Source organism: Triturus cristatus, chromosome 3_2 (assembly GCF_964204655.1).
Source record: "Triturus cristatus chromosome 3_2, aTriCri1.1, whole genome shotgun sequence".
In the NCBI taxonomy this organism is placed as follows: domain Eukaryota; kingdom Metazoa; phylum Chordata; class Amphibia; order Caudata; family Salamandridae; genus Triturus; species Triturus cristatus.
The window spans coordinates 196974745-197001003 of record NC_140584.1 but is presented as its reverse complement, the minus strand read 5'-3'; the positions used below and the strand labels follow the sequence as shown (position 1 = coordinate 197001003).

At 47.5% G+C, this 26259-nt stretch overlaps 1 protein-coding gene across 2 annotated transcripts in view; it reads right to left on the bottom strand.

Annotated features, from left to right (window-relative positions):
- The window catches only part of HACD2 (3-hydroxyacyl-CoA dehydratase 2), a 190343-nt gene that overhangs the window by 48520 nt on the left and 115564 nt on the right, over window positions 1-26259 (bottom strand). For both annotated transcript variants that reach the window (XM_085647492.1, XM_085647493.1), the window contains exons 5-6: window positions 5485-5573; window positions 4950-5071 (exon numbers count right to left, since the gene is read on the bottom strand). In XM_085647492.1, coding sequence (XP_085503618.1) covers window positions 4950-5071; window positions 5485-5573 — 211 coding nt within the window. The remainder of the gene's footprint in view (window positions 1-4949; window positions 5072-5484; window positions 5574-26259) is intronic.

Below are 26259 nucleotides of genomic sequence, written 5' to 3'. Positions count from 1 at the left end.
ATGTCTCCAGCCAGTCGATGACAAGTTACTAGTAGCTCAGACACCTTCAGAGTAGCTTGCAGTCTTGAGTTCATTTTTAAATAAGCACAGGGTTACATTTTCCTTTTAAAGTTAAGGGACGGCTTTGTTTATTTTACATTATTAGCATCATGTTGCAGATAGCAGGGACAGATAATGTCCAGTGCTGGAGTAAGATTTATGACTCAGTGTGGGGCTCAGAGGTGAAGGGGTGAAGAAGAAGGAGCATTGAGAAATGTAACCTTAAAACAAAGGTCCTTGTCAGTTCAATATTGCAGTGTAAGAATGAAATGTTGCTTCTGAATGCTTTTAAATGGGAGAAAATAAAATTAAGACTTAACATAATGATTAAGTTACCTCTTGATTTTAATTTTCACCCATTTCAAAGTGTTTCATTTACAAGCAGCAGGACTATTGCTTCCAGTGGCCAGTAGACATGGTGCCATATTTATAACTGAAAAATAGTCATTTTTTTTTAAATGGGAGAACTTTAAAGAAAAATATTTCTATGTAACATTAAGTCTTAATGTTTTTCACCATTTTCAATTAAGCCAATTATGTTTTATGAAGCGTGTTTCTTCACTTTAAATTCCTATAATTTAATCAAATGGCTGTATTTCTCGGTTATAAATATGGTTCCTTGTCTAAAGGCCACTGGGTGCATGATGCCTGCTGTTTGAAATGGGAGACCACTTAAATGAAGAGTTAATTTTACTTATATGGATTGTATAAAAATCCTCATTTAATTTTTCTACCATTTCAATTTTGCATTTACAAAGTGTTGAATTTACACACAGCAAGCATCTTTCTCCAAGTGGCTGGTAGACCTGGTGTCACATTTATAAATTCAAAATACAGCTTTTTTTAAGTGGGAGAAATTTAAGGTGTAGAAAAATGTTCGATAATATGAACTTTTTTTTAGAAAATATTTCTGCACTTACAATTTCTGGCATCTAAAAAAATGGTTGTATGTTCGTGTTAGTCATGTAACTGTGACACATATGGTGAAAGTTATGCCATGTGCCGCAAGTACATATGACAGGCTCTCATTCACCCACACGCATATATCCCATTCATACACACGTTTATACATCCCCAAAGGTCACGCTTTTACTGACACGCATGGCAGCCCTTTCATAGTGCCACTAGTCAAAGTATTTTGTTCAAATCATAGTATGTGGATCTATGAACATTAGGCCTAAAGTCAATGAAGCTGGGCATGGGGGTGTCCGTTAACACTACACAAGCGGCTTGGCTCAGAGAAGCTCCTCATGACTTTTACTGATCAGAAGTAGCTCTCACTACAGTACAGGGTTGAGGCCCCGCAGGTAGACTGTTATAAAACAGAGAGACTGTGCCATTGGTACTGCCTCAAGGGGTCACACGCAAACCTTTTTAAAAAGACAAACACCAGAGATGAGTATTTACTTGTATTTAACTTGTCCATGTCCAGCATTAGATCTCTCAGAGTAGGGTCCATTTATGTTATAGTCAACGGCAAACTTTACATGAGAAGATGGAACCAAAAGGTGTTGGCTTTAATAAAATGAGCTTCAAAGCACCACCTGTACCAAATGAACTTCAGTTCTGGCATCATTTTCCATGTATTATAACAAGTGTTAATAGTGTAAATATCTCCATTAACGTGCAGCAAGACGGTCTTCTTGTCCTCTTGTGGAATGCGATTTGAATGCTTGCCACTTGTCTTATAACTTAAGATAATTTAACATGGCAAATACCTTGCCTGGATAAGGGGTGTACTTTCAATGAAAACAATGTCACATATACTTAGAGAGAGGAAAAGGTATTGTTTTTTAGGTTGAGCCTGGACAAAGCATGCGTGGTCTCTTCAAGACATGCTGTATTCACTCTGCAGGCTTACAGCCCGCCCTACGGCTTGCTATTTGCTGCCTCTATTCTCACTATCCTATTCTTTCTTCCTATTTGTTTATGGCATGCATTTGTCATGCCTATTTCAGTGTTCATCCCTCCCTAAGAGTAGGGACCAAGTACAATATCACTCCACTAGTTACCATTGTAGCATTCTGTTTTGTAAGTACTTTTTTTTGCTTGTTTTGAGCTCTTAACACAGCATTTGTGTTTTCAGCCCCTGGAGCTCCGATTGCATTGTAAATATTGCGTGCCTTTCTTTAAGCAGCACGGCGCCCACTTCCATGTTTCACCATTGTGCGCCTTTCATTTTATCAGCATCACGCCTCACAGCTGGTCATCGGCACTGCAAGGATACCGGTACGTTAAGCCTCTGACCCCGGAGGCCTACATGCACACTCCTTTTGTTTTCGTTATAAACTGATCACTGTACTTTCTAATATCTTACATTTTTACAGTACTTTTGAAGTTTGCGCTAGTTGTGTTTGCAGTAAGTCTTTGTTTTTTTGTTTTGTTCTTTCTTTCACTGAATGTTCTTATTAAACAATCTTTCTTTAAAGTCGTTCGCGCTTGTCTGAGGTAGAACGCATATTGGAAATAACGTGACACCGGTAGGTGTGTTCAAGTTTCCCACAGAGGCAGGGTCGCTCAGAGACCAAACTTTGGCTGAGGACTAGCGGTGGAGAGTGGGAGCTGGGGGGGATCCCAGAGCAAGGGCTCACAGGAGGCCCAACGATAGGAAAGGAACAGGAGCTTCTGGAGGCCATGCACACTGGTAACCTGCTGGCTGTGGAGAAGCTGCTAACTGGTAAGAGGCTGTCCGCAGGCTTTAATGGGTCTGGACTGCGAGGTGCGGATCATAGAAGCGCTGGAGTTTCTAGCCATCCCCAGTCCAGCCTTCTCAGGTAAGAGACAAGACACCGGCATGGATCACACAGAGTCTGCCAACCTCCGCCCACCGAAGACCTATTTCTTTATATCCCCTCCATCAGCATCAGCCCTCCTTGAGTGCAGGAATACACATACAGCCTACTTGGGTACGGGACTCACGCGTATATCAGTGCTCCAACCTACCACTGATGGCCAGCAGTCCCACGCCTACCCAGCATATGTAAGAGGCACACAACAAGAACTTAACCTCGATCCCAGAAAGCAATCACTGTTGTCACCTTCTAGTGTACGTAGATAATTAAGTCCCTCCTTTATAGAGGAGCCAAATCTTCCACTGGTCTAATGTTATATAATGGGAGTTACCTCTTTATCCGCCCCACCAGCAAGCTTCCATCCCATGACATAAGGAGCTCCAACCACCCACTGTTCAAACTGAGCAGGGTAAGAGGTCCTAGAGCATTTTAGCACCCAGTTCCACATAGCGAGTGGGGGCTAGTCACCCACTTTGGAGGCAGATAACGGTAGGACTTTCCTGCTCCCAGTACTCATACCCAATTAGTACCATTAGTTAGCCATTGCTCTCCATCAGGCAGCAACATGGCCAGCCTGCCTTATTTTTTGATGCACCACAGCACTGTGACTCACTGGTGTTCGTCATGTCCTGACTGCATCGCGCTTGAAGAGCTGAAAGATTCCGCTGGAGAAATAGTATTGCAAGCAGTGTCCTGCAGACCATACACAACAAGCATTGGCATAGCTAATAGGTCTCGCTTTTGGGACCTTATAAGTATTTAAACATCAAAGCGGACGCGAAAGTAATCGGGATTAAGCGCGGCGCGCGCGCCCGCACACATGCACTGTAGGTCTAGGCTGGCCTGGTAGCACTTTTTGGAGCCCTCTCCAAAAGTCTCGCCAGACCAGCGCATGCGCTGGGTCACGCGAGACCTAAAAAGGAGCAATATGCACGTTAGTCCGGTATGCCCCTCAATGATTGTGTCACATACTGTTCATACCCAGAACTCTGCAGCAGCTGCACTGACCATTACCAAAAATTGCGACTACAAATAGAGAATCGCAATTTGTGATTTCCTTACCACATGTACCAAACATTTTCTACATGAAAATTGTGCATTTAGGAAAAGGTAATTGATGGTAACCATGTGCAAATTTTGAAAAATGCAGAAAATGCATTTTTGGGATGTTCTATTTAGCACACACGTGTGCTCTTTACATGTGCAATTTTTTGGGGGGTGCTTCAGTGGGGCTTAGTTCATTGGGCACCTTTGGCTTTACAATTACCAATTACGTAATCGCAAACAAGCTAGTGCAAAACCAGTCGCACCTATGGGCCTCTAGGCCCATAGGAAAGAATGGAGTAGTATTACCTAATAGCAATTACCTATTTATTGAATCACTATTTGGTAATATTAAGGATTCAATACATCTTTGGCGATTCTTTACATACATAGCATTTTGAGATTACCAAATAGCGAGTTGGAATAAAATCACTATTTGGTAATCCCAAAATGCTTTTTGATACACGGGACCCTAGTATCTACCAATTTCTACATGTTCTAAAAGGGGATTGGGACTTTATGAGCAACATCTTATAAAAAGTCTGGGTCAGAGCTAATTCTTCCACCTCAATTTGAATATTTGTCCACCTTCGAGGGAAGAAATGTCCACTTAGGCAACAGAGTATTCAGGAAGGAAAGGTCATAAATATAGGGCAGCCAAGACCAATTTTGTGGTGCTTCATTACTTGAAAAGGTATAGGCATTGCAATATAAAAGGAAGTTAAATATTCTGTCTATAGTGCTGGTAGAGTCATCTTGATAAAAAGTACATCAGTCCTTAGCTTCTGAGGACATAGGCTATTGATGCAGTCGGTCGCATCTTTCTGACGGCCATTGTGAAGGCCACATCATTAGTATTGATTAAACAATGCATGTTGCAACTTAGACATTTTTAGTTCCTAGGTAAATGGTTCTTGGCGGGAGCAAAGCTCAAAGTTATGGAGGTGCTTTGCTACAAAGGGGATGTCCTGCAGTCAGCATAATGGTTTCAAGTGGATTTATGTAGTAGTGGCTCAGTAAACATCAGATACTTTTCCAATAGAAAACTGCACTTAAAATTACTTTCATACGTACCTAGCCCACTTTACGATGTATGGAAGGTGATTTAACAAGCTGAATGTATAAAAAGAGTATCTGATTATTTCAGTGACTGTCCAAGCAACAACGAACAGCAGCACAGAGTCTTCATTCTGTACCTATGGATACAGAAAACAATATCACTCTTGGAGGAAACAACAAAAATATGCACAATTAAGAACCCTTTACATTTTCAAATAACATTGATTCTGAGAAAATAGCCCCTGCCGTTATTGAGTCAAGGACCAAGTAGCTTATTAATCACTTTTCTAAACCGATATCACAGACCTTAAAACATACTCATGATTGCTCCTTAGTCATTCACATCCAGACTGCTTTTACAACTTGCATTATATGGCTGTCAGTGGCTTGATTCACTGCTCAGTTAAATACATGGTTTAGCCAAGAAATACTGGGAGCAGCGACAGTGGTAAAATAAAATTATGATACAACCACAGGAATACAAGCAAAGAGGCCACTATGGTTCAATACGGTTTAATTTTTCTGAATGATCCAATACATTTATACTCACTTCTCTTACACTATGTGTAACTGCCCATGTGAGGAATACCCTGGACATAACTTGGAAGGCTGTCAGGACAACTGATGAAGGTACAATTCCTAAAATGTAGACCGAAATTTGCATTAAAACAAATTAAAAACACATTTCCCCACTGATTATGTATGATGCGAGTTATTTTCAAATGTTCTTCTCAGTAAATTGCACTAATCGTCATCCAAGCAATACAGGACAAACTGCTCCTCTTCTCTGGCACAATCTAAAGGATGAAATTAAGACCCTGCTTCACTCTGCAGAATTGCCCCTCTCCACCTATCAGACTCAGTAGAGATGCACAAGTTACTACTTGTGTAACGATATATCTGTAAGAGACATTAGTTAGTGATAGATTCCTTACCTTAGAATATCCCCAGGTGTCAGACTGGATCCAGAAAGTTTTCGTTAGCAGTACCCCTGCGCGTCAGTAGGTGGCGTCGTGCGGCTCCGCGTCCGTCGCTGGCGTCGTATGCGCCGATATGACGTCACGGAGACTACTTAGGCACCACCTATGCGAGCGGACGTCAATTCTGTACACGACTTTCCGCGCCAGGAACGCAGAGACATGCAAGAAACTGAACACTGGTGCCATGAAAAAAGGGCCCTGAAAGGGGATGACCTTAACCCTAGAAATCTGTTCGCAGAACGGGGAGGATGGGTGGGGCGGTAAGGAATCTATCACTAACTAAAGTCTTTTACAGATATATCGTTACATAAGTAGTAACTTGTGCATCTGAAAGAGACACATTAGTGATAGATTCCTTACCTTAGAATAGATACCCCAGGTCTGCGGATAGATTACGCCAGAAAGTCACGGAGAACAGAACGACCAACGAAGCAGTCTCTCCGGACGGACTGTTAAGGCAGTAATGCTTGGTAAACATGTGCAGCGAGGCCCACGTAGGTGCCTGACAAATGTCCTGCAAGGTGTCCCCGCGTCCCAAGGCAGTAGTGGCCGCCGTTGCCCTGGTAGAATAGGCACGTAGCCCCACAGGAGGCTCCTTCTTAGCCAACGAGTAACACCACTTGATGCAGAGAACGACCCACCGAGAGATGGTCCGCTTGTGCACAGCCCGACCTCTTTTGGCACCCACGTAGCCAACAAAGAGCTGGTCATCCACCCGGAATTGTCGTGTGCGCTGCAGGTAGAAGGAGAGCACACGTTTTGGGTCCAGACGGTGGAGCCGCTCTTCCTCTTTTGAAGGATGCCGAGGCGGAAAGAAGGTGGGCAAAGTGATGGACTGCCCGATGTGGAAGGGCGTGACAACCTTTGGCAAAAACGAAGGACGGATCCTTAAAACCACCTTGTCTGGATGAACAGAGAGGAAAGGAGGTTTGGAAGAAAGAGCCTGGAGCTCACTCACTCTTCTGGCAGAGGTGATAGCTACCAGGAAAGCCGTCTTGAGAGTGAGAAGACACAAAGGACAGGTATGAAGGGGCTCGAAGGGAGCGCACATCAGATATGTCAAGACAAGGTTTAAGTCCCATTGAGGCATTATGAACGGCACAGAAGGAAACGCATGCGTAATGCCTTTTAGGAAACGGTTAACAATCGGGGACTCAAAAAGAGAAGGCTGATCTGGAAGCCGTAAAAAAGGCGGAGATGGCCGAAAGATAACCTTTGATAGTGCCCAGATCCACAGCCCTAGCTGTGCACCATGCCATAAACTTGTTCCACCTGCAGGCGTATACCGTTTTAGTGGAGGGACGTCTGGCTGCCAGAATGACATCACAGACTTCGGGAGGAAGATCGAAAGCTGTCAACTGTCGCCGCTCAATCTCCACGCATGGAGGTTGAGGCTGGACAGGTTCGGGTGGAGGACCGTCCTGTGCTGCTGTGACAGAAGATCCTTCCGAATAGGCAGTCGGATCGGGGGATCGATCGCCATGCTGAGTAGCTCGGGATACCAGTATCTTCGTGCCCAATCTAGAGCCACAAGGATGACTTGGGTCCGGTCGCGCTGAATCTTCTTCAGCACTCTGGGCAGAAGTGGTATAGGCGGAAAGGTGTACAATAGACCGCAACTCCACTCGCAACGAAAAGCGTCACCGAGCAAGTGCCGCCTTGGAAATGCCAACACACAGAACTGATGACATTGTGCGTTCTCTTCGGTGGCGAACAGATCTAACCAAGGCTCTCCCCACTGCTGAAAGAGACCTTTCAACACGTCCGAGTTCAGACGCCATTCGTGATCCATCATGCACCGGCGACTGAGTTCTTCCGCCCTGGCGTTCAGAGAACCCGCCGGGTGTTGAACCACCAAGGTAATGCCTTGATGTTCCAGCCATGTCCAGAGGCGCAGAGCCTCCTGACATAGGGTCCAGGACCCCACCCCACCCTGTTTGTTGCAATACCACATGGCGGTGGCGTTGTCCATGAACACCTGCACCACACTGCCCCAGACAGAGGGAAGGAATGCCTTCAGTGCAAGTCGGATCGCCCGAAGCTCCAAAAGGTTGATATGGAGCCGGGACTCCGCCGGAGACCAGAGTCCTCTGATCTCCGCCTTTCCCAAGTGACCTCCCATCCCAGGAGGGACGCATCCGTCACCACTGTGCGCTCTGGTTGGGGAAGGGAGAGGGATCTGCCATTGACCCAATCGCGATTTCTGAGCCACCACTGCAATTGTCGTGCAGTGCCCTCCGAGATCTGGACAGGATCGGACAGGTTGCCCTGATGCAGCGCCCACTGGAACTTCAGGTCCCACTGCAGAGCCCTCATATGCCATCTGGCATGTGGCACCAGAAGGATGCAGGAGGCCATCAGGCCCAGGAGCCGGAGGGTCATCCTGACCGAAACCCTGGATAGAGGCTGAAAGATCGGAATCAGAACCTGAATATCCTGGACTCGCTGCTCGGGAGGATAAACCCGAAACACGGTCGAATCAAGAACCGCTCCGATAGAGGGGAGCTTCTGAGAGGGACTCAGGTGCGACTTTGGCACGATGATGGAGAACCCCAGCAAATGCAGGAGGTCGGCCGTAGTCTGAAGGTGGTTGACGACTGCCTGGGGGCAAGCCCGCCTTCAACAACCAGTCGTCGAGGTAAAGGAAGACCGACACCCCCGACCTGCGCAGGTGAGCTGCGACCACCGCCATCACCTTCGTGAACACCAGAGGGGCGCTGGTAAGGCCGAAGGGGAGCACGGCAAACTTAAAATGCTCCTGGCCTACCGTGAACCGCAGGTAACGCCGGTTGGCCGGCAGGACAGGGATGTGAAAATATGCGTCCTGCAAGTCCAACGCTACCGTCCAGTCTCCAGGGTCAAGGGCAGCCAAGACCTGAGCCAGAGTCAACATCCTGAACTTATCCTCCCAGAGGAACGATTGACGTACCGGAGGTCCAAGATGGGGCGCAAACCCCCCCCCCCCATGTCCTTCTTGGGGACCAGAAAGTAGTGAGAATAACAACCACTCCCTACTTCTGGCCTAGGATCGCACTTGACTTCCTGCTGGAGAGTTGCCAAGTGTTCCCCCGACATACGGTGGTACTGAGGTGGCATGGCTGGAGGGGTGGAATGAAAGAGAAGGGAGTAACCCTTGCGGATGATCTGCAACACCAACTTGTCTGATGTGATAGCGTGCCAGTGGGGGAGGTGATGACTGATCCTGCCACCCACTGGCGTGGAGTGCCCCCCGAAGCTCAGATTAGGAAGGTTTGGAGGTAGAAGCAGTGGGGGCGGAGGAGCTTTGTACATCTGGAGAGCACCCAGTAGATCTCAACCAGGCGTGACGACGAAGCGCCACAGTCGTAGAAATCGTTCTACCCAGTGAGTCCGCGGTGTCTAAACCACACCGAATGGCGAACTTAGCCGCATCCTTACCCTCGGCAACAGCTTGAGACAGCACAGCTTGGGCCTCTTCAGGACACTGAGGCAACACCTGTGCAACGGCATCCCACACCGCGTGGGAATAGTGGCCCAAGAGGCAATCAGTGTTCACCGACCGCAGCCCTAAGCTGGCTGAAGAAAACTACCGCTTGCCGAACTGCTCCAGCTTCTTAGAGTCCTTAACCGGCGGAGCCGTGGGAAAGGCACTCTGGGACGTCGAAGCTTGGATGACCAGGCTCTCGGGCGTAGGATGAGTGGTCAGGAAGGCAGGGTCACCCGGCGCCAGGCGATGACGCCTGGCGTCATTCTTATCCACCGGGGCCCCCGTGGTAGGCCGCGACCAAGTGCCCAGCAAGACGTCAGTGAGGGCATCGTTAAATGGCAGCAGGGGCTCTGACGAAGTGGACGCCGTCTGGAGCACCTCAGTGAGGAGATTAGTCTTCAGGGCCACCGTAGGGAGATCAAGGTGGAAGACCTCAACGGCCCGACAAAGTACCATCGTGTACGAGGCGCCCTCCTCCATGGTAGGCGGAGGAGAGGCAAACCCCGGGTCAGAGGAAAGATGGAGGCCGCCGGCTTCCTCCAACTCATCCGTCCAGTTCTGCTCGGAGTCACATTGACTAGCAAGAGGGTCCTCGGACCCCTCCCAGTCATCCCCTACCCCTGCCGCATGCGGGACAGGCTGCGGCGGCAGGGCAGGGACCGGGAAAGGAACAAACGGCACCGGGAACGGCCGAACGGGCGTCGTGTCCCAGTGCGGATCCCAGGTAGGGACAAAAGAGTCCGAGAACCTGGGCAGGGGCGGGACAAATGGTACCCTCTGCGGCGCCGGAGGCGGCAGCGCAGGACCGTGTGGTGCCGTGGCCGGAGCCAGCGGCGCAGGATCCTGCGGCGCAGGAGGCAGTGCCGCCGGCGTCGACAGCCCAACTTGATCCTGACATGGGACCGCGGTGCCCGAGGGCGCGCCGTCAGGAGCCCGAGGACTAAACAGGCGGTCCAAGGTGGCAAGAAATTCTTGCACCTGAGCGGGAGTCGCCAACGGACCCGAGTAAGGTGGGTAGGCCGCAGGACTCCCGGGCTCCAAAGGAGCCGCAGGGGCAGAACCCCTGTCCCCCCTCGTCCGCATCCGGGGATCAACAGGGAGACGTCTGAGAACAACAACGCTTCTTTGGCTTCTTTGTGTGTCGTCTCTTACCCGAATCAGAGGGTGAAGACTTGGGTGCCAGAGGAGCGATGGTGGCCCTGCGAGCGTTCCCTGGAGTGGCCCCTGGACGGCGAACGGCGCGGGGACGAGTGCTGGACCTCAAACAGCTTCTGGCACAGCTCCCTCAAGGCCTTCGGGCCATGGTCAAACAGTTCACGCAGGCCCGGGAGTCGCGGTGGCTCTCCAGGCACTAGAGACAGACGTCGTGGGGGTCCATCACCGACATATTGCGCCGGCAGGCCACACAAGACTTAAAACCAGGCATCCCTACGAGACCAAACTCAAACTTACAGGAGACAAAAATTCTCAAAAAGATAGTCAAAGTGACCAAGGTACATGCTCTAACCGGATCTGCGCTTACTGGCGCGGAAAAAGGAAGAACTGACGTCAGCGCGCATGGGTGGCACCTAAGTAGTCTCCGTGACGTCATCTCGCCGCATACGACGCCAGCGGCGGACGCGGAACTGCACGACGCCACCTACTGGTGCGCAGGGGTACTGCTAACGAAAAAACTTTCCGGATCCAGTCTGACGCCTAGGGATATTCTAAGGTAAGGAATCTATCACTAACGTGTCTCTTTCAGATGAGGATATATAATGCTCTACTTAAAACTTCATTTTCATGCTCGTTGAATGTATTTTCTGAAAATGCATGCAGGCTTTTATATCTTTGTGCTGTCAGTATTTTACTCGTGCATTAAGCCATTTTACCCTGCGTTTCGTCACTGCCTCTTAATTCTGCTGTTCTTGTTTCTCAGTCTCACCTGTATCTTTTGGGGAGCCTGTCTATAAAACCTTTCCTTGTTCATGAGTATCTTCTCTGTCTGGATCTTCAGACATGTTGCAGAGTCTGACTCTGTATTTCTATCCATGTCCTTCTGTCAGTCTTCTTATCTGAAATGTTAGTCTTTTTTGTGGTCTCAGAGACTAGCTCTCTGTGGCAGCAGTCTCATTGTACCAGACTATGCACAGCAGTGTACCTACCTTCACGAGAGATTGTCAGTGCATGTATCACACTTTTTTTCCTGACTGCATACCCATTTCAGTCTTTGTTGCTGCCACGGTGTGCCTTGTCAGTCTCTCGCTGCAAGTTTCCCTGACTCCATTTGTCGGTGTTGTGGAAACCAAATCATAGGAGGAAAACAAGGGTGAAGGCACAATATTCTGATGATTTACAGGTAATCCTCACTGCACTAAATCCTAATCTCAATCGCCAAAATTCTTATAGAATAAGGTGGTGTGCATCCAGGCAACTGACAGCCAACTGACCCTTTAAATTTTGCAAATTGTTTAGCCTTTCAATTTCAACAAGGGCATAAATAACTGACATTTCACCCCACTGCCCTGTTTCTAATACATACGTAGTACCGCAAGAGTCGAAGAAGACCGCACAGGAAGTACAGAACCTAGGGCTCTGGTGATAAAGAATTTGGATCTTATTACTGTGCAGTAATGCCACTACACAGTATTGGCATGTCACTCTTCTTCATATCATGGTCCTAACAGAAATAAGGGCATTCCAAGCAGTGTCCGGTCTTCAATTTTATCAACTCAGCATCTGCCCCCCTCATCATGCTCCACTGTGAACAGTGGGTGAGTATTTGCTCCAACTTATTACTGAGGATGGGAGGCGAATGTCCATCAAACGACTAAACAACTGCAGAAGACTGCTATGCCAAGCCCATAATTACGGACCTTCTTTTCACTTATAGGAAAACATTGCCAACAGGAAACAAAATAATAAAAACAATGTTAAGAACTTGGACGCCATGACCAACAATCAAAATGGCCCAGAGATATATCAGCAGTCACATAGTCAACAAACTTGTGTACGAAAAATATACCCATCCAAAATACAGAGGCTGCTCGCCCAATGGCACAAACAGCTGAATTATAAAACTAGAAAATAAAGCTCGCTGAGAGATTCCAAACAGCACTGGTGAAAAGAAAAAACGCCTCAGGAAATAAGAGCAGAGACTCGTATATAGAATAAGACTATCCGCACAATAATGGGAAAATGAAAAAAAGCAGGCTACAACTTTTCTACACTTGAACCAATGGGAAAAATAGGTCATAACTATAATCAACAAAGCACTACATCCTTAAACAAACTGACCTGGGATTAAGACTAAGTTTACTTACTCCACATGCCACAAGAAAACTAATCCCATGGGAAAAAGCAAGAGACAAACTAGAGGAGAACAGCCCATGGAGAGGCAGCAAGGCAAATAAACAATAAGCATTAGAAAAACCACATGACCCAGTGCAACCTAGGATTTATTTGTTATGTCAGACCAACACGGAGAAACAAACAATGTTATCTTGAGGGCTTGCAACTGTAATCTCCAGACAGGCACAGCAAATAAACATATAAACTCCGGAACCGCCAAGGTACCAAAACCACTGTCTGGGAAAATAACTCAACAGGCAAAACTCTTAAAAGCACTGCAAAACTTCCAACAATACACTGTTCAAACAGGAGGATTCTTCGGTCATTGGCACCCACGCAAATCAGCAAGTGCAGCACAGATCAACCAACCTACTAACACACACACACGTGGGCACATTCATGTAGAAGCATAAAATGGGTAAGTAGATATGGATGAAACCAGGCAAATCAGTAAACTATCACAAAGCATGTAAAGCATAAGAACAAACGGGCATGCAAACAAGTTGAAGAGAGGACCAGTCCACCACTAAACACCATTTTGCCATATATTAATGTTCATCCGCATTTTTTTTGCTAGAGAAATACCATACAGTGATTGGCAAGACCATTACAAAAAATGATATGAACTAAACACCAACACGATGAAGGGAAGTCCCTTGAAGGATCCTACACAAAAGAACTGAACATGGAAATGATAGAGTGGAGGAGGATTAAACTCAGCAGCTTTTTGCTTACATCTTAATGTTCTAATAGGATGCTGTATTCAACAAAATGGAGCCGCTTGCCCCACAGGACACCACCTCCATCATGAAATCCGTCCACACGGGATCCCAAAACGACCTTTCCCTCACATCTTCAACCTAGGTGAAGCCAGAATCAGCCACGTACTCACCACCTTGTTCAACACCTCAATTGCCATGGCCACCTACGCAGAGGACTGGAAACAAGAAGAAGTCAATGCCCTACTAAATGAACCACTGGCAGACCCCAATGAACTCAAAACTAACGACCGATCTCCCCGCAAAGTATTAGAAAAAAAAGCAATCAACCAGCAACTCTCCTCAAATCTGGAATGGAACCTCCTACTAAACTCCTCTCGATCCGGATTCTGCAGCAACCACAGTACCGACAGCCCTCCTCACCACTAAAATGGACATCCAAGCCCTACTCAACCAATGAGAGACTGCGGTTCTGATACTCCTAGACCTTTCGGCAGCCTTCTATATGGCCTCCCACCAAACACTCATCACAAGGCTGCACAACATAGGCATCCAAGAAGGTGCCCTTAGATGGATCGCCTCTTTCCTCACTGGATGAACACAAAAAGCCCGCCTTCACCTCTGAACCCAAGGAAATTATATCTGGAGTACCCAAAGGATCCTTGCTCAGCCCCACCCTCTTCAACACGTATATGTCACTTCTGGCCAGCACTGCTAAAACCCACTGACTCAAAATCAGATCATAAGCTGACGACACACAACTCATCCTCTCCCTCTCCAAAGACACCACCAACACCAACTTCCACAGCAGCATGACAGATGCCACAAACTGGATGAAGGACAACTGCCTGAAGTTGAACACAACAGGTACTAATTTTCGGAAATTAAAGCTCCCCATGGGATGCATCCAGGCGGCCCTCAGAACTCAGACCGATTCCTAACCCCCCCCCCCCCCATCTAACCACGCTAGGAACCAGGGCATCATTCTGGACAACAAGCTAATCATGACGACTCAGGTCAACTCAGTCTCCTCCTGCTTTTTCATTGTCTGCATGCTTCATAAGATATTCAAATAACTACCCCAAAGCTCAAGACGCACCATCACCCAGGCCCTCACTTCCAGCCGATTGGACTATGGCAACACGTCTATGCAGGGATCACAGTTCAACTCCTCCTCCGACCACAGACTAACGTAGATAGACTTGTCCTGAAGCTCCCTAGACGAAACCACATCACATCCTTAACTCCGGGACCTCCACTGGCTCCCTGTACATAAAAGATGCCAGTTCAAACTCCTGACCCATTCTTACAAGGCCCTACACAAGTATGGATCTGCCTACTTGAACCACCGCCTGAACTTCGATCAGCCCACCAGACACCACAGCTCCGTGTCCCTTTCTCTAACCCTCACCCCCTCCTCCCCACATCTGACGTTGCAGATGCAGAGGTAGCACCATTTCCTGCCTAGCAGCGAAGACATGGAAAGAGCAAGCCTTTCATCTACTGAACTCCCAATCTCTTCCAGAGTTCCAAAAGTCCCTAAAGACCTGGCTATTTGGAAAATCAACAGGACCCTGCCAGTGCCTGGATAACCTCTGTACAAATCTGATTGATTGATTGTACCGAATAGTCAACACCTCTGAATAGTCCCAGAAACAAAACGAATGAAACGTAAAACACTATGTCAAGGACAACAAGCATACTACAACAGCTCTAAGAATAAGAGTGTCTGAATCACTTCTTCTTTGAGAGCAACACGGATCATAGATACATTAACAAATTGCCAACTCCCTCCTCTAAGCATCACCAAATTCATGGCAGAGCAACTTACGCTGAAGTGGTGAAGTAGGGGGGATTAAGAACTGTCCAGTAGATACTGGTATTGCTGTATCGCATTTAGACACTAATGTGCACAATGCTGCTGAAGCCAGCACAACTTGTGATGTGTTTTTATGCACAGCCATAATTAATTATTGTGTAGAGCTCCAGTATGAAACCGCTATCCTAAAGGTATCATAGATCCTATTCTGATTTGATCGTGAGGTGCGAGGTCTGTGGATTATTTGAGCTTTAGACAACTGCAGCTGAAGTCTGCAGAGCAATGACAAATGACCAGCAAGTGCAGAAGAAAACTGCAACAGGAAATGAAAAAGCTTCTGGATCAAAGCAGATGATGCACGCACACACACACACACACACAAGGAATCAAGAGCATGGAGAATAGTGACTGGCCCCTTTAAATAAGTAAACAGGATACAGGCTATGACAGCTGACATTCTCTTCAGGTACTGAAGGTTCAGGAGTTGGTGTATTCGATGATAAGGTGCATTTACAAGTCTAACGTAACTAATGTCACCTACAATCTCTGCCCAGAGAACCAGGAATCTAAGAGTTGGGAGATAACAGAAAGAAAAGTAGAGTGACTAGTAACTGGAAACCCTCCATTTATGAAACAAAGGTAGTCAATTATGCCGAAATACTCTAAAATTCCTTAGATTTCAATAAGTTAAGACCATGCAGAGTACAGGTGTCACTTTAATCAATCCAATTATTTTGGCTGTGCTTCTTGACTGTCTCCAACCAGCATCACAGTGCCAGTAGCCTTATCTTTGGGTTTTAATGGGTAACAGTTTGGCTTTCCCACTAAAAAGGGAGCTACTGCCCTAACCTACTCCTTTAAGAGGCCTCACCTTTCTATCCATGTACTGTGCAACTGGTACCTTCACAACAGGGAACTGGGTTCCTCCGAATGTATTCAAGTGTCAACCGCATGAAGGGATGTGCTGTCGGCTCTAGACACTGTTGGGGGGGGGGGGGGGGGGGGGAGTGGACTAGGCATGGTTAATAAAAGCTATAACGGATGAAAAAACACAGTTGGGAAGAATGGGAAAGTAAGTGGTGGAACTTGAGACTACAGTGACAAACAGGGAGAACATTGCTCAAAGCCCAGGAGAACAATTTTCTATTAGAAGAGACGGGGGGAACTTGGCGCAGACTGTAATGGCGGCATAGTCCCGGAGCTCCGCTGAGGCCTGCGGCATAACCGACAAAATCCGACATTTCAATGACACTATCTATGAGCGGGCGGCACCGGAGGACACGGAGCGGGTCTAGAATCGCTTTGTGGGATCCTACCTCCCCTACGGCTTCAATATTCGCAGAGTCCTGAAATCGAAAGCGGCGGATCGGCCGCGTCGCTGAGGGGCGGAGTCTCGTGGTCCGGAGGCCTGCAGCGAAACCCAGGGCCGGGATCGGCAATTACGAAGAGGCCGAGGCTGCGGGCCTTCCCTCGCTTGACGGCGCGGCGAGTGCTGAAGGCCCCCCCTCCGCGGGAGAGACGCCTGTCTGCAGTAATAACGGACCTCCTTTGCGGTAGGACCTGGGGTGCTGGCGGGAGACCTTCCCCTGTGAACTGTAGACCCGACGCCCATTACAACCCCCCCCCCCCCCCCCCCCCCACGAGGCCTGCCTGCAGTACTGAATGGTGGCATAATTTGGGGCACATTGAAGCTGTGGGGGCAAGGCAACGGGTGAAGCTGTGGCCACTTAAGAGGACTTGCCACTGGAGTGGAGCCTCTGGCACATGAGCTAGTGGGGAGGATTGTAACCCCCAGCGCGGCAGGAAGACTCCGGGCCTATATCCTTGCCCCGGCCGCCTCCCTCCACCGGCGCCACGTATGGATCGGCGGGCCGGGCAGAACAGTGTGAGGCCATCAATGAAACCCCGATATACAGTCTGGCCACCGGTCTGCCGCCTACGGGTCATTCTGCCCCTTTGTCCCCAAGGTGGCTTGTAAATTGGAAACCAGGCGGCGCGACTGCGGGGGCTGCACTGAAATCAGGTGGGACCTAGTGGAAGCCGCGCGGTGCTGTGGAGGAGTCTGGACTGGCAGATGACCGTCTCTGCAGCTGGACCACATCTGACTGACGTTAAGCGACATTTACCGACCGCACCTGCTTCCGGGACAGCACTTGCCGCGACTCAAAATATTGGGACTCCCCTTGACGGTGTCATAGCGCTTAGGGTGCGGCTACAGAGCACTATGACGAAGCCTAAGGGTGCTGCAGCGATGGTCCAGCTCAACAAGATGGACAAATATGCGGTCCCTCGCCAGTCTGCGGTGACAGATGGCACAAGTGAAGAAAATACACTCATAGAGGAACCGTCTCTTGCTTCAATTATGGCAGCGATACAGATAGTTGGCGTTAAACTGGAGACCAAAATCGATAAGGTCACAATAGAGATGAATCTCATGAGAGCAGACATGAGGAAGACCTCGGACAGGGACACAGCTACGGAGGGGAATGTCGAAGAGCTCCAGAATGTGACGCGTAAATTGGAGGACAAGGTCCAACAATTAATTCACCACCATAAAGAGATGGCGCTTCGCCTGGATGATCCGGAAGGAAGGGCCCGTCGCAACAATATACGGGTAGTGGGAGTGCAGGAAGGAATGGAGGGACCCAATGTGGATCTCTTCCTCGAAGATCTTATCCTAAACCATCTAAAGCCTAAAAGACTCTCCCCCTTATTCTCCATTGAAAGAGCACACAGAGCCCCGGTCCCGAAGCCAAAGCCTACCATCATAGTGCGCATCCTGAATTTTCAGGACCGAGACGCGATCCTGCAAGCCGCGAGGGTAGCTGGGGACCTTAAGTATGACAATGCAACGATCAGATTCTTTCCAGACTTCGCCTTGAAGGTGCAACGAGATAGACGCTCTTTCGAAGGCGTCAAACGGACTCTCTGAGACATGGGCTTGAAGTACATGATGTTCTTCCCGGCCAAGTTGAAGGTCATCGACGGAGAGAAATCATGGTTTTTCACGGCGCAGGAGGAGGCACAACGGTGGCTGGAAGAGGATCCAAACACATCGCAGCGCAGCAGAGAGGAGTTGAAACGCCGTACCGCTGAACACCACCCTAAAGATTCCTCACGCAGGCACAGGGGCGGTCATCGCTCGCCATCACGATCCAGAGGCTTCCGTTCTGCCAGTCCTGGCTGTGATACTGCAAGTGCCGGAAAATGAAGGACTACATGACTGGGCTGGTCGGTAACCATTTTCTTATTGCTATTTTGTGGGACGGGTGGAGATAAAGATTTCGAATTTTAGTTTAAAAGACCACATAGAGACTCTCCATGTCTGCCTAAGTAGCGCTGACAAGATGCCGCTGAACAATAGAACTTTCAGAACTGTTATATCCCTCAATGTACCTTGAGACTGCCCTGGGTCCGGGAAACTGAGACTTCTGGGCGCTAGCACCACATGATCCCACAGTTAATGGGTTTGATCTTGGGGTTTGTAAGCACTCTGCTGTTGGGGTGGTGGGTAGTTCAAAACCTACTAGGCAGGGATGCAGGGAGGGGGGTGGGGGGGGGGGGGGAGAGTATTGTTTTGGGTCAGGGGGGAGAGGTGGATAGGGAGTTTGCAGGACATTACAGGGACTAGTCCCGTGCCTACCCCCTATATAGACGCACCCTGTCATATTCTATGTATCAAGATACTCCAACCAGATTGGGGTGAAGTACTGCATGGGGAAGTTTTGATGGTTGATGTTTTATTTGTTCCTGATCTGCAAATAATAATGTATAGTCACTGTATTAATAAGCTTCTCGTACCCTTTGATGTTGGACACGTCACGTGACCTGATGTCCTCAATAACATCCACTGATCCACTGCCACACCACACCAACACGCCCACATTATCGATCTTCTCCTGTAATGTTAATGGTCTAGGAGATAAGATAAAACGAGGATTGGTGCTCCAATATTTAAAACGTAGTTCCCTGGCGGTTGTATTGCTCCAGGAGACACATCTGATGGGCTCCACCTGCAAAGCCCTTGACCGGTGGGGGTTCCAATTAGTGGCCCATTCGGAATTCACTACGGGCTCCTGGGGAGTAGGGATTTTAGTGCGAAAGATTCCCCATCATAGTTCATCGCACCTTTAAGGATGACCTAGGTCGATTTGCGGCATTATCGATGCAATGGGACGGTCGAATGTATAACATAGTATCAGTCTACATCCCCCCCGGCATTTCACTCTCCCGCCTTTCAAGATTTGGGCAAATTTCTCCTTACCCTACCTGACGGAGACTTAGTAATAGGAGGAGACTTCAACATGACTGTGACTGACACATTGGACCGCGCACCTAGCAGACCGCAACATCGCGTCAGTTCCCCACTGGCTGATTTCCTAGCAGCACATGGTTTATTGGACACATGGAGGCTTCAAAACCCAAAGGAGAGACAGTATACATTTCATTCGGGGCGTATAATAGCCTCTCCCGCATAGATTACATATTAGTTGCCATGGACGATATAGGAAAGATAGGAACGACCACACACTTACCCAGAGGGTTCTCTGACCACTCCCCGGTGAGGACAGAGCTGCGTGCCCACTACGCTATTCAGAGACGCATATACCCCATCTATCCAGGGTTCCTCCTAAACTCATCATGAAATCCTTAACTATGACATCCACACAATACTTCCTAGAAAACGAAGACCCAGTCTCCTCTTCTCTAACGCTGTGGGAAGCCTACAAACCAGTTTTAAGAGGCCAAGCTATTTCTCTGATAGAGGGACACAAACGAGAACGAAATAGAGACCTTAGAGCAGGAGGTACAACAACTAGAATCCCAACATGCAGCCTCCCCCACAGATGAGACAATGCATGCTCTATGCGTCAAAACACAAGACTATAAAGACCACCTCGTGGCCGCCGCTCGCTCTCGTTTGCAGGCGGTCCACCATCGGGTCTATGAGTCAGGAGACAAAGCAGGTAAACTCCTGGCATGGCTCGACAAGAAAGAACGAGCGCGTAGATGGATAGCGCAGATTAGAAATGAAGATGGTGCACTCGCGTCCGACCCGCAACACATAGTTGACACATTAGCACAACACTACGAGCAAGTGTACACCTCCACAAATACCACCACTGTACGAGAAGCGCTCGCATTCCTTCATGATATTCATATGCCGCGGCTCAGGTCTAAAGATGCCGAAACTCTGGAGGCAGACATTACAGTTGATGAACTCAAACTGGCCATTTCCCAAATACGATCCGGCAAAGCCATTGGTCCTAATGGAATCCCAATGGAATTATATAAGCACATGGCGGACAAGATAACCCCATATTTTCTCCAAATGTTCGAAGCCAGTCGCGAAATAGGGACACTCCCCAGAGACTGGCAACCTATCGCCCTATCTCCTTAATCAATGCCGAAGGGAAAATCTTAGCTAAAACACTGGCACTCAGACTTACTCCCCTTCTCCGCACATTAATACACCCGGACCTATCCGGCTTTATGCCTGGTAGAAACACAGCCCTGAATCTTAGACGCCTCAAGAGCGTAATAAGTCAGAAACACACTATTCAGGAAGACGCGGCGGTCCTATCCTTGGATGCGCGGATGGCGTTTGATTCGGTGGAGTGGGCCTTCATCTTTGCGGTCCTTCAACATTTGGGGTTCGGGCCGAAGTTCTGCTCATGGATACGTCTACTCTACACCGACCCGGTGGCGCACGTAGTCGCTAATGGTCACATATCGAGGGAATTCACTCTGGGGAAAGGTACAAGGCAGGGATGCCCATTATCTCCCTTGCTGTTTGCGTTGGTTCTAGAGCCGCTGGTGGCGTGGATACGATGGGACCCCATGGTTCGAGGGTTGAAATGGAGGGAGGACTGGGAAGACCGCATTTCCTTGTATGCAGACGATGTGTTATTATATATAGCCTCACCCACGAGGTTGCTTCATGCACTGCTTAATATCTGCACTGTATATGGCTCTGTATCCGGCTATGCCATCAACTGGGATAAGTCTGTATTATATCTGCTACACGGACCACCCCCGCGTCTCCCAAAAGACTGTGAGGTCCAGATAGTCACGGACACCTTCAAATACCTTGGCATACATATTACTTCCGACCGTGACACTTTCCTGACACTGAATTTACAAGCCCCCCTGCAATGACTGAAACGCGATATTCGACACTGGAAGTCATTGCCACTCTCACTCTTGGGCAGGGCGGCTCTTTTTAAAATGATTGCCTTGCCCAGATTTCTATATGCCCTGCATAATACCCCTTATACAGTCCCAGACTCATACTTTAAAGCAGTAAACGCTGAGATAACCTCTCTCCTCTGGGACAGCAGGCCGGCGAGAGTGGCGGCGACGAAAATGGTGAGGAGTTGGTATGATGGTGGGATTGCTCTTCCGGATATCAAGGCCTACTACTGGGCCTCGCAACTTACAGTCATTAATCAATGGCTTCACGTGCCAGATTCGGACCCGGCTTACCACCTTGATAGAATGACTCTAGGGAAAGGCGGTTTTAATAGAGCGCTCTGCAATACACAGAAAACCAGAGACCTTATCGGCCCGGCGGCACATACTGTCCACATATGGCACACAGTAAACAGGCATTTGGGCTGGACTGACATACTTACGAAACATACACCATTATGGGACGCACGTAAACTAGGAACACTGGGCAATAGTAAAAGATTCCACAGTTGGGATTTAATTGGCATCTCCCGACTGGGGGATCTTTGGCAAAAGGGGAAGGTGGTCAGCTTCACTCACCTGCAAGAACAGTACTCCATGGCTCTAGGCGAAAGGTTCCGATACACCCAAATCAAACATGCAATTGAAACAGCACTCCCTGCGGAGGCGACGCTTCCGATGGCTTCCCCCTTAGAGGACCGACTACTCACCGATCACCTCCAAAAAAAAGCGACATCCCTGACATATAAAACATTATCAATAATCGACCGGTTCCCCTTATCCGGCTTAGGGAACTTTGGCAGTCCGAAGTGGGAGATAAGAATGATCTCGATGGCGCGAGGCACTAGCTGCGCCTAAAGAAGTGGCAATTTCCTCCAGATTACGCCTGGTGCAGTTTAAAATATTACATAGTACCTACTTCACACGGACGGTACTACACAAGATGGGGAGGGCTCCTCAATCTAATTGTTTGCGCCTCTGCGGGGATGTCGGCACATATCACACACTATGGGAATGCACGAAACTTATGCCCTACTGGGAGGAAGTGATAGGCACGATTATAGAAGTCACCGGGAAGCAGGTTCCACTCGAGCCCCAGTGCTGTCTTCTTAACGTCTGGGGTCCGACAGACCTTAACCATACTGAACGCCTTTGGGCCACACCTGGCATAAGGATAGCCAAAAGGAACATAGCGCGAAAATGGGGTGTGGGAATACTACCAACAATACTACAGTGGTATAGAAATATGGATATGGTCATGGTGGCGGAGAAGGCCACTTTCATAATCCGAAGATGCCCTCGCAAATGGGCTAGGGTGTGGTGAAAGTGGAACACACATAGAGGAGAAATTTGTTCACCCCCAGAACACGATAGTGAGTCGGACGGAGACGTTTAAGGGTGTGAGAATATAGATGTATCGCGATAAAACTGATTTGACTAAGTGACTGTAAAGAAAGTATTATATGATGATGTTGTATCAAATGCAGATCTGTACTGTTATGTTATTTAATAAAAAAAAAAAAAAAAAAAAAAAACATGAAAGTGCTAATGGTGTTCTACTGTGGTGTGTCGGCAGCTATAGGCCCAGGACGGACTTTTGGCAAACATGCAGAGGCCTGTAAATGTAATGGTTCTGGGTTGTCCTGCGTTGGCTCTGGAGGAGGACCTCACTATTCTGATGCACTCTTTTCTTTCTGATAATCTAATCTCGCCTGATCACACTCATTTATCTGAAGGTTTTAACCAGGATTACAACTCACATTTCCATATGCTAATGATGGTTCTTTTCAGTCATGCATTCAAGACTACTCCGGTTCCCCCATGCCCCCTCCACCCCCAAAAGAATTAAATCCAAAGCAGATGCTGAGCACCATGTTTTGTATCTTAGTGCTATTTCCCTAGATCTACAAGATTAGATCTCCTGACCCCATAACACAAGGACTTTGCTCAATGTGCTGTATATGAGTAAAGCTCTGCCCAGTCTCATGGGAGCAAGGGGCTTTCTGGTAAAGAAACAGTCCCTTTGTTTTCAAGGATGCACTGGTAATTGGGAAATCCACCTTTTGTGCATAGAATGTTATACACAAGCAACTGTACTAATAATGAAACAATGTATGTTGAAAAACATGTATTGCCATCACCTGCTACTTAGTATGTGCATTGTGGCCACAAGGCATATTGCTAATATCAAGGTTACTAGAAATGGTAAACTGACAAACAGTTCTAACATGTTTCTCAGGAATAGGTTTCCTAAATCCTACACCCTACTCTGAGATCACGAAGTAAAAAAACTGTGCCTAATGGGAGAATATTTGGATTGTAGCCCTGCATACCTGAAAACAGTGTGCCTCTGTGTTTATCAGACTCGGAGAAGGAGAAGGAGAAACTTACATATTCTTTCAATGAAAACATACGCTCGTGCAGTGGAGCTCAGCTCAACTCAGCTTCTGTTTCATGTGTCCGACCTCAGTCCAATAGGGACTGCAGTCAAACTGGAATCCGACCACTTCTGGAGCAAAGGACTTTGAAACTGAAATGGCCAAGTATATGTGTTCATATAATAAAATGACCACTGATTAATCTAGCCGATTCGAAGGGAAAAATAAGGCAGAAATGCTGTGGAAAAATCCAGCGGGAACCAGTGTTCATAATACGCATACCCTTGAAGCACGTATCATCTCTCTATCTTGGTGTCTGTACCAGGCGACTCTGAGAAGTGGATATTCAGGGCATCTTGGCCAGACTCTGGTCTCCTATTCTGTGGATAATCAAGCGAGAAGGTGTAGCTCAGCAAACTGAATGTACCCAATTGTCGTGAAACGTGCAGACAGATTATTTGAGGTCGACAATGGAAATTAACTAAGTCAGGCTAATGCTAAGTCTATTTAAAAATAGTATCGGGCTCCGGAATATACATCAGGCCTAGCACTTGACAGAAGGGTGTACCAACAGACATCTAGAACCACCGGCCTCACAGCGTCTCACAAAGTAGAATAATGATTACACTTGACAAGCTGGAGAGTCTTAATGGTAAATATGTACACTGCTCTTAAAAGTGATCTGCAATGCCAGGATAAACTGGTTCCTCTTCTCATTTGCTATGGACACCCAAGATTTATTATGGATATCCCAGGATTTATTATAGATATCCCAGGTTAAGAGGATACGATGCTGTAAGTGTGCAAGGAACTGTGAGCCTCAAGTTTCATCCTCACAATGGGAGCAAGCTACACAGATGGTGGCACAAGGTGGAGAACCTTTTATTTCTGCCCACATGAAGGCACCAGATCATGGAAAAACACTCCTAAATGGCTTTAATAAACTGGACCTCTGGTTCTCTCTGGATGCATTCGATGACATGCACTAATTTGACTACTCGACCCACACAGGAGTCCTGCTTTGGCCTGACTTTTTTCAGAGGTTTTCCGTTTTCATGAACCAGAGGTGTCTCTGCTGACTAAGGGGAAGGGGGGCGGGGGTGAAGAGGAGAGAGAGAAGGGTGATCGTATATGTTTTGATCCCCAAACTGCTCTCCCTTGGGTCCCACATTTTTCTTTGCTCTCCGACTGCTTAAGGTCTACAATAAACAGGAAACAACATGTTAAAACTGCAAAATGCAACTCTCTATGTCGGTCTGGGTTAAGACTTGTTAATTGTTTTAAAGTAATGTGAGTGTTTGGTTGACATTGCTCACCCTCCTCTGTAATTTGTGTAATAAAGGCAATTGTTAAAAAATGAAAGAAAGGGTTGGGGTGAAATATACAACAGGGTCTCAGATGGGCACCCACCGACCAATGAAGATAAGTGTTCTCAATAAGGAAAAAATACAAAACAATGTCTTGGAAGCCCCCCGACCCCAGCCCCAAGAACAAGCAATAATCACAGTAAAGGAGACACAAAGGAAATAATAAACCTCCATTAACAAACAGGACCATTGTAACTCCTGATATGAGGAAGTATCTGGGAATGGAAAACCAGAAAAAAAGGGGGAAGAAATAGCACCATGACCTGGCCTGGGTGTCCAAGGCAGCACCTCCAAGGAGTGTCAGACTGCCACTATACCAGCCTGAATAGGACAATCAAGGAATTCAGATTAACTGATTTCTCAATTTGACTACAGGATGGACTGCTGAACATCTGTATAGCACATTTCAAATAATGCAAAAGATGTTAAACAAAGAAGGGGAAAGTATCTACAAGAAGAGCAGCCTTCATCATGTTGTCTGAATCAGGAAGAACAAAAACAAGATTGGCACGCAAAGGTTGTGTATTTATGTCCACGAGAAACAATGTAGGGGCCAAATCTTTTCATTCTAAAGGGCCAGCTTGGTTCAATGTCCTTCACTTGGGCCACCCTCATTCTTTAAGGGTTGTGCGGATATGCTAATTTTGAAAATACTTGTGGATTCAAAAACAGGAAGGACAGTCTTCGATGCAGGCCATTTGTATGAAACCATATCGCAATGCTTTGTAGGGTATCAGATTGTCCTTTCATACAGCTACCAATTTTGACAAAAGCACAATAGAAATACAGCTTTAACTTATTATTATTCTTCATTAGAAATGGTTAAACAGTAGGATGTCCACTGATGCCTGATGGTGAACCCTGCAAGGAAGGGGCAAGCTAAATCTAGAGGGGGGAATGTGATGGTTTAAAGGTGATCGATTGCCCTTAACGGACCATAGATTAAACTATTGAAAACTCACCATTAGAAAGATTCTGTGAGATTAAGGCGCACTCAAGCCCATTTAAAGTACATTAAAGAGGTGGGCCTTCAAACTAAAAACCAAATAGCTCACTCTACGTGACACTCAACTA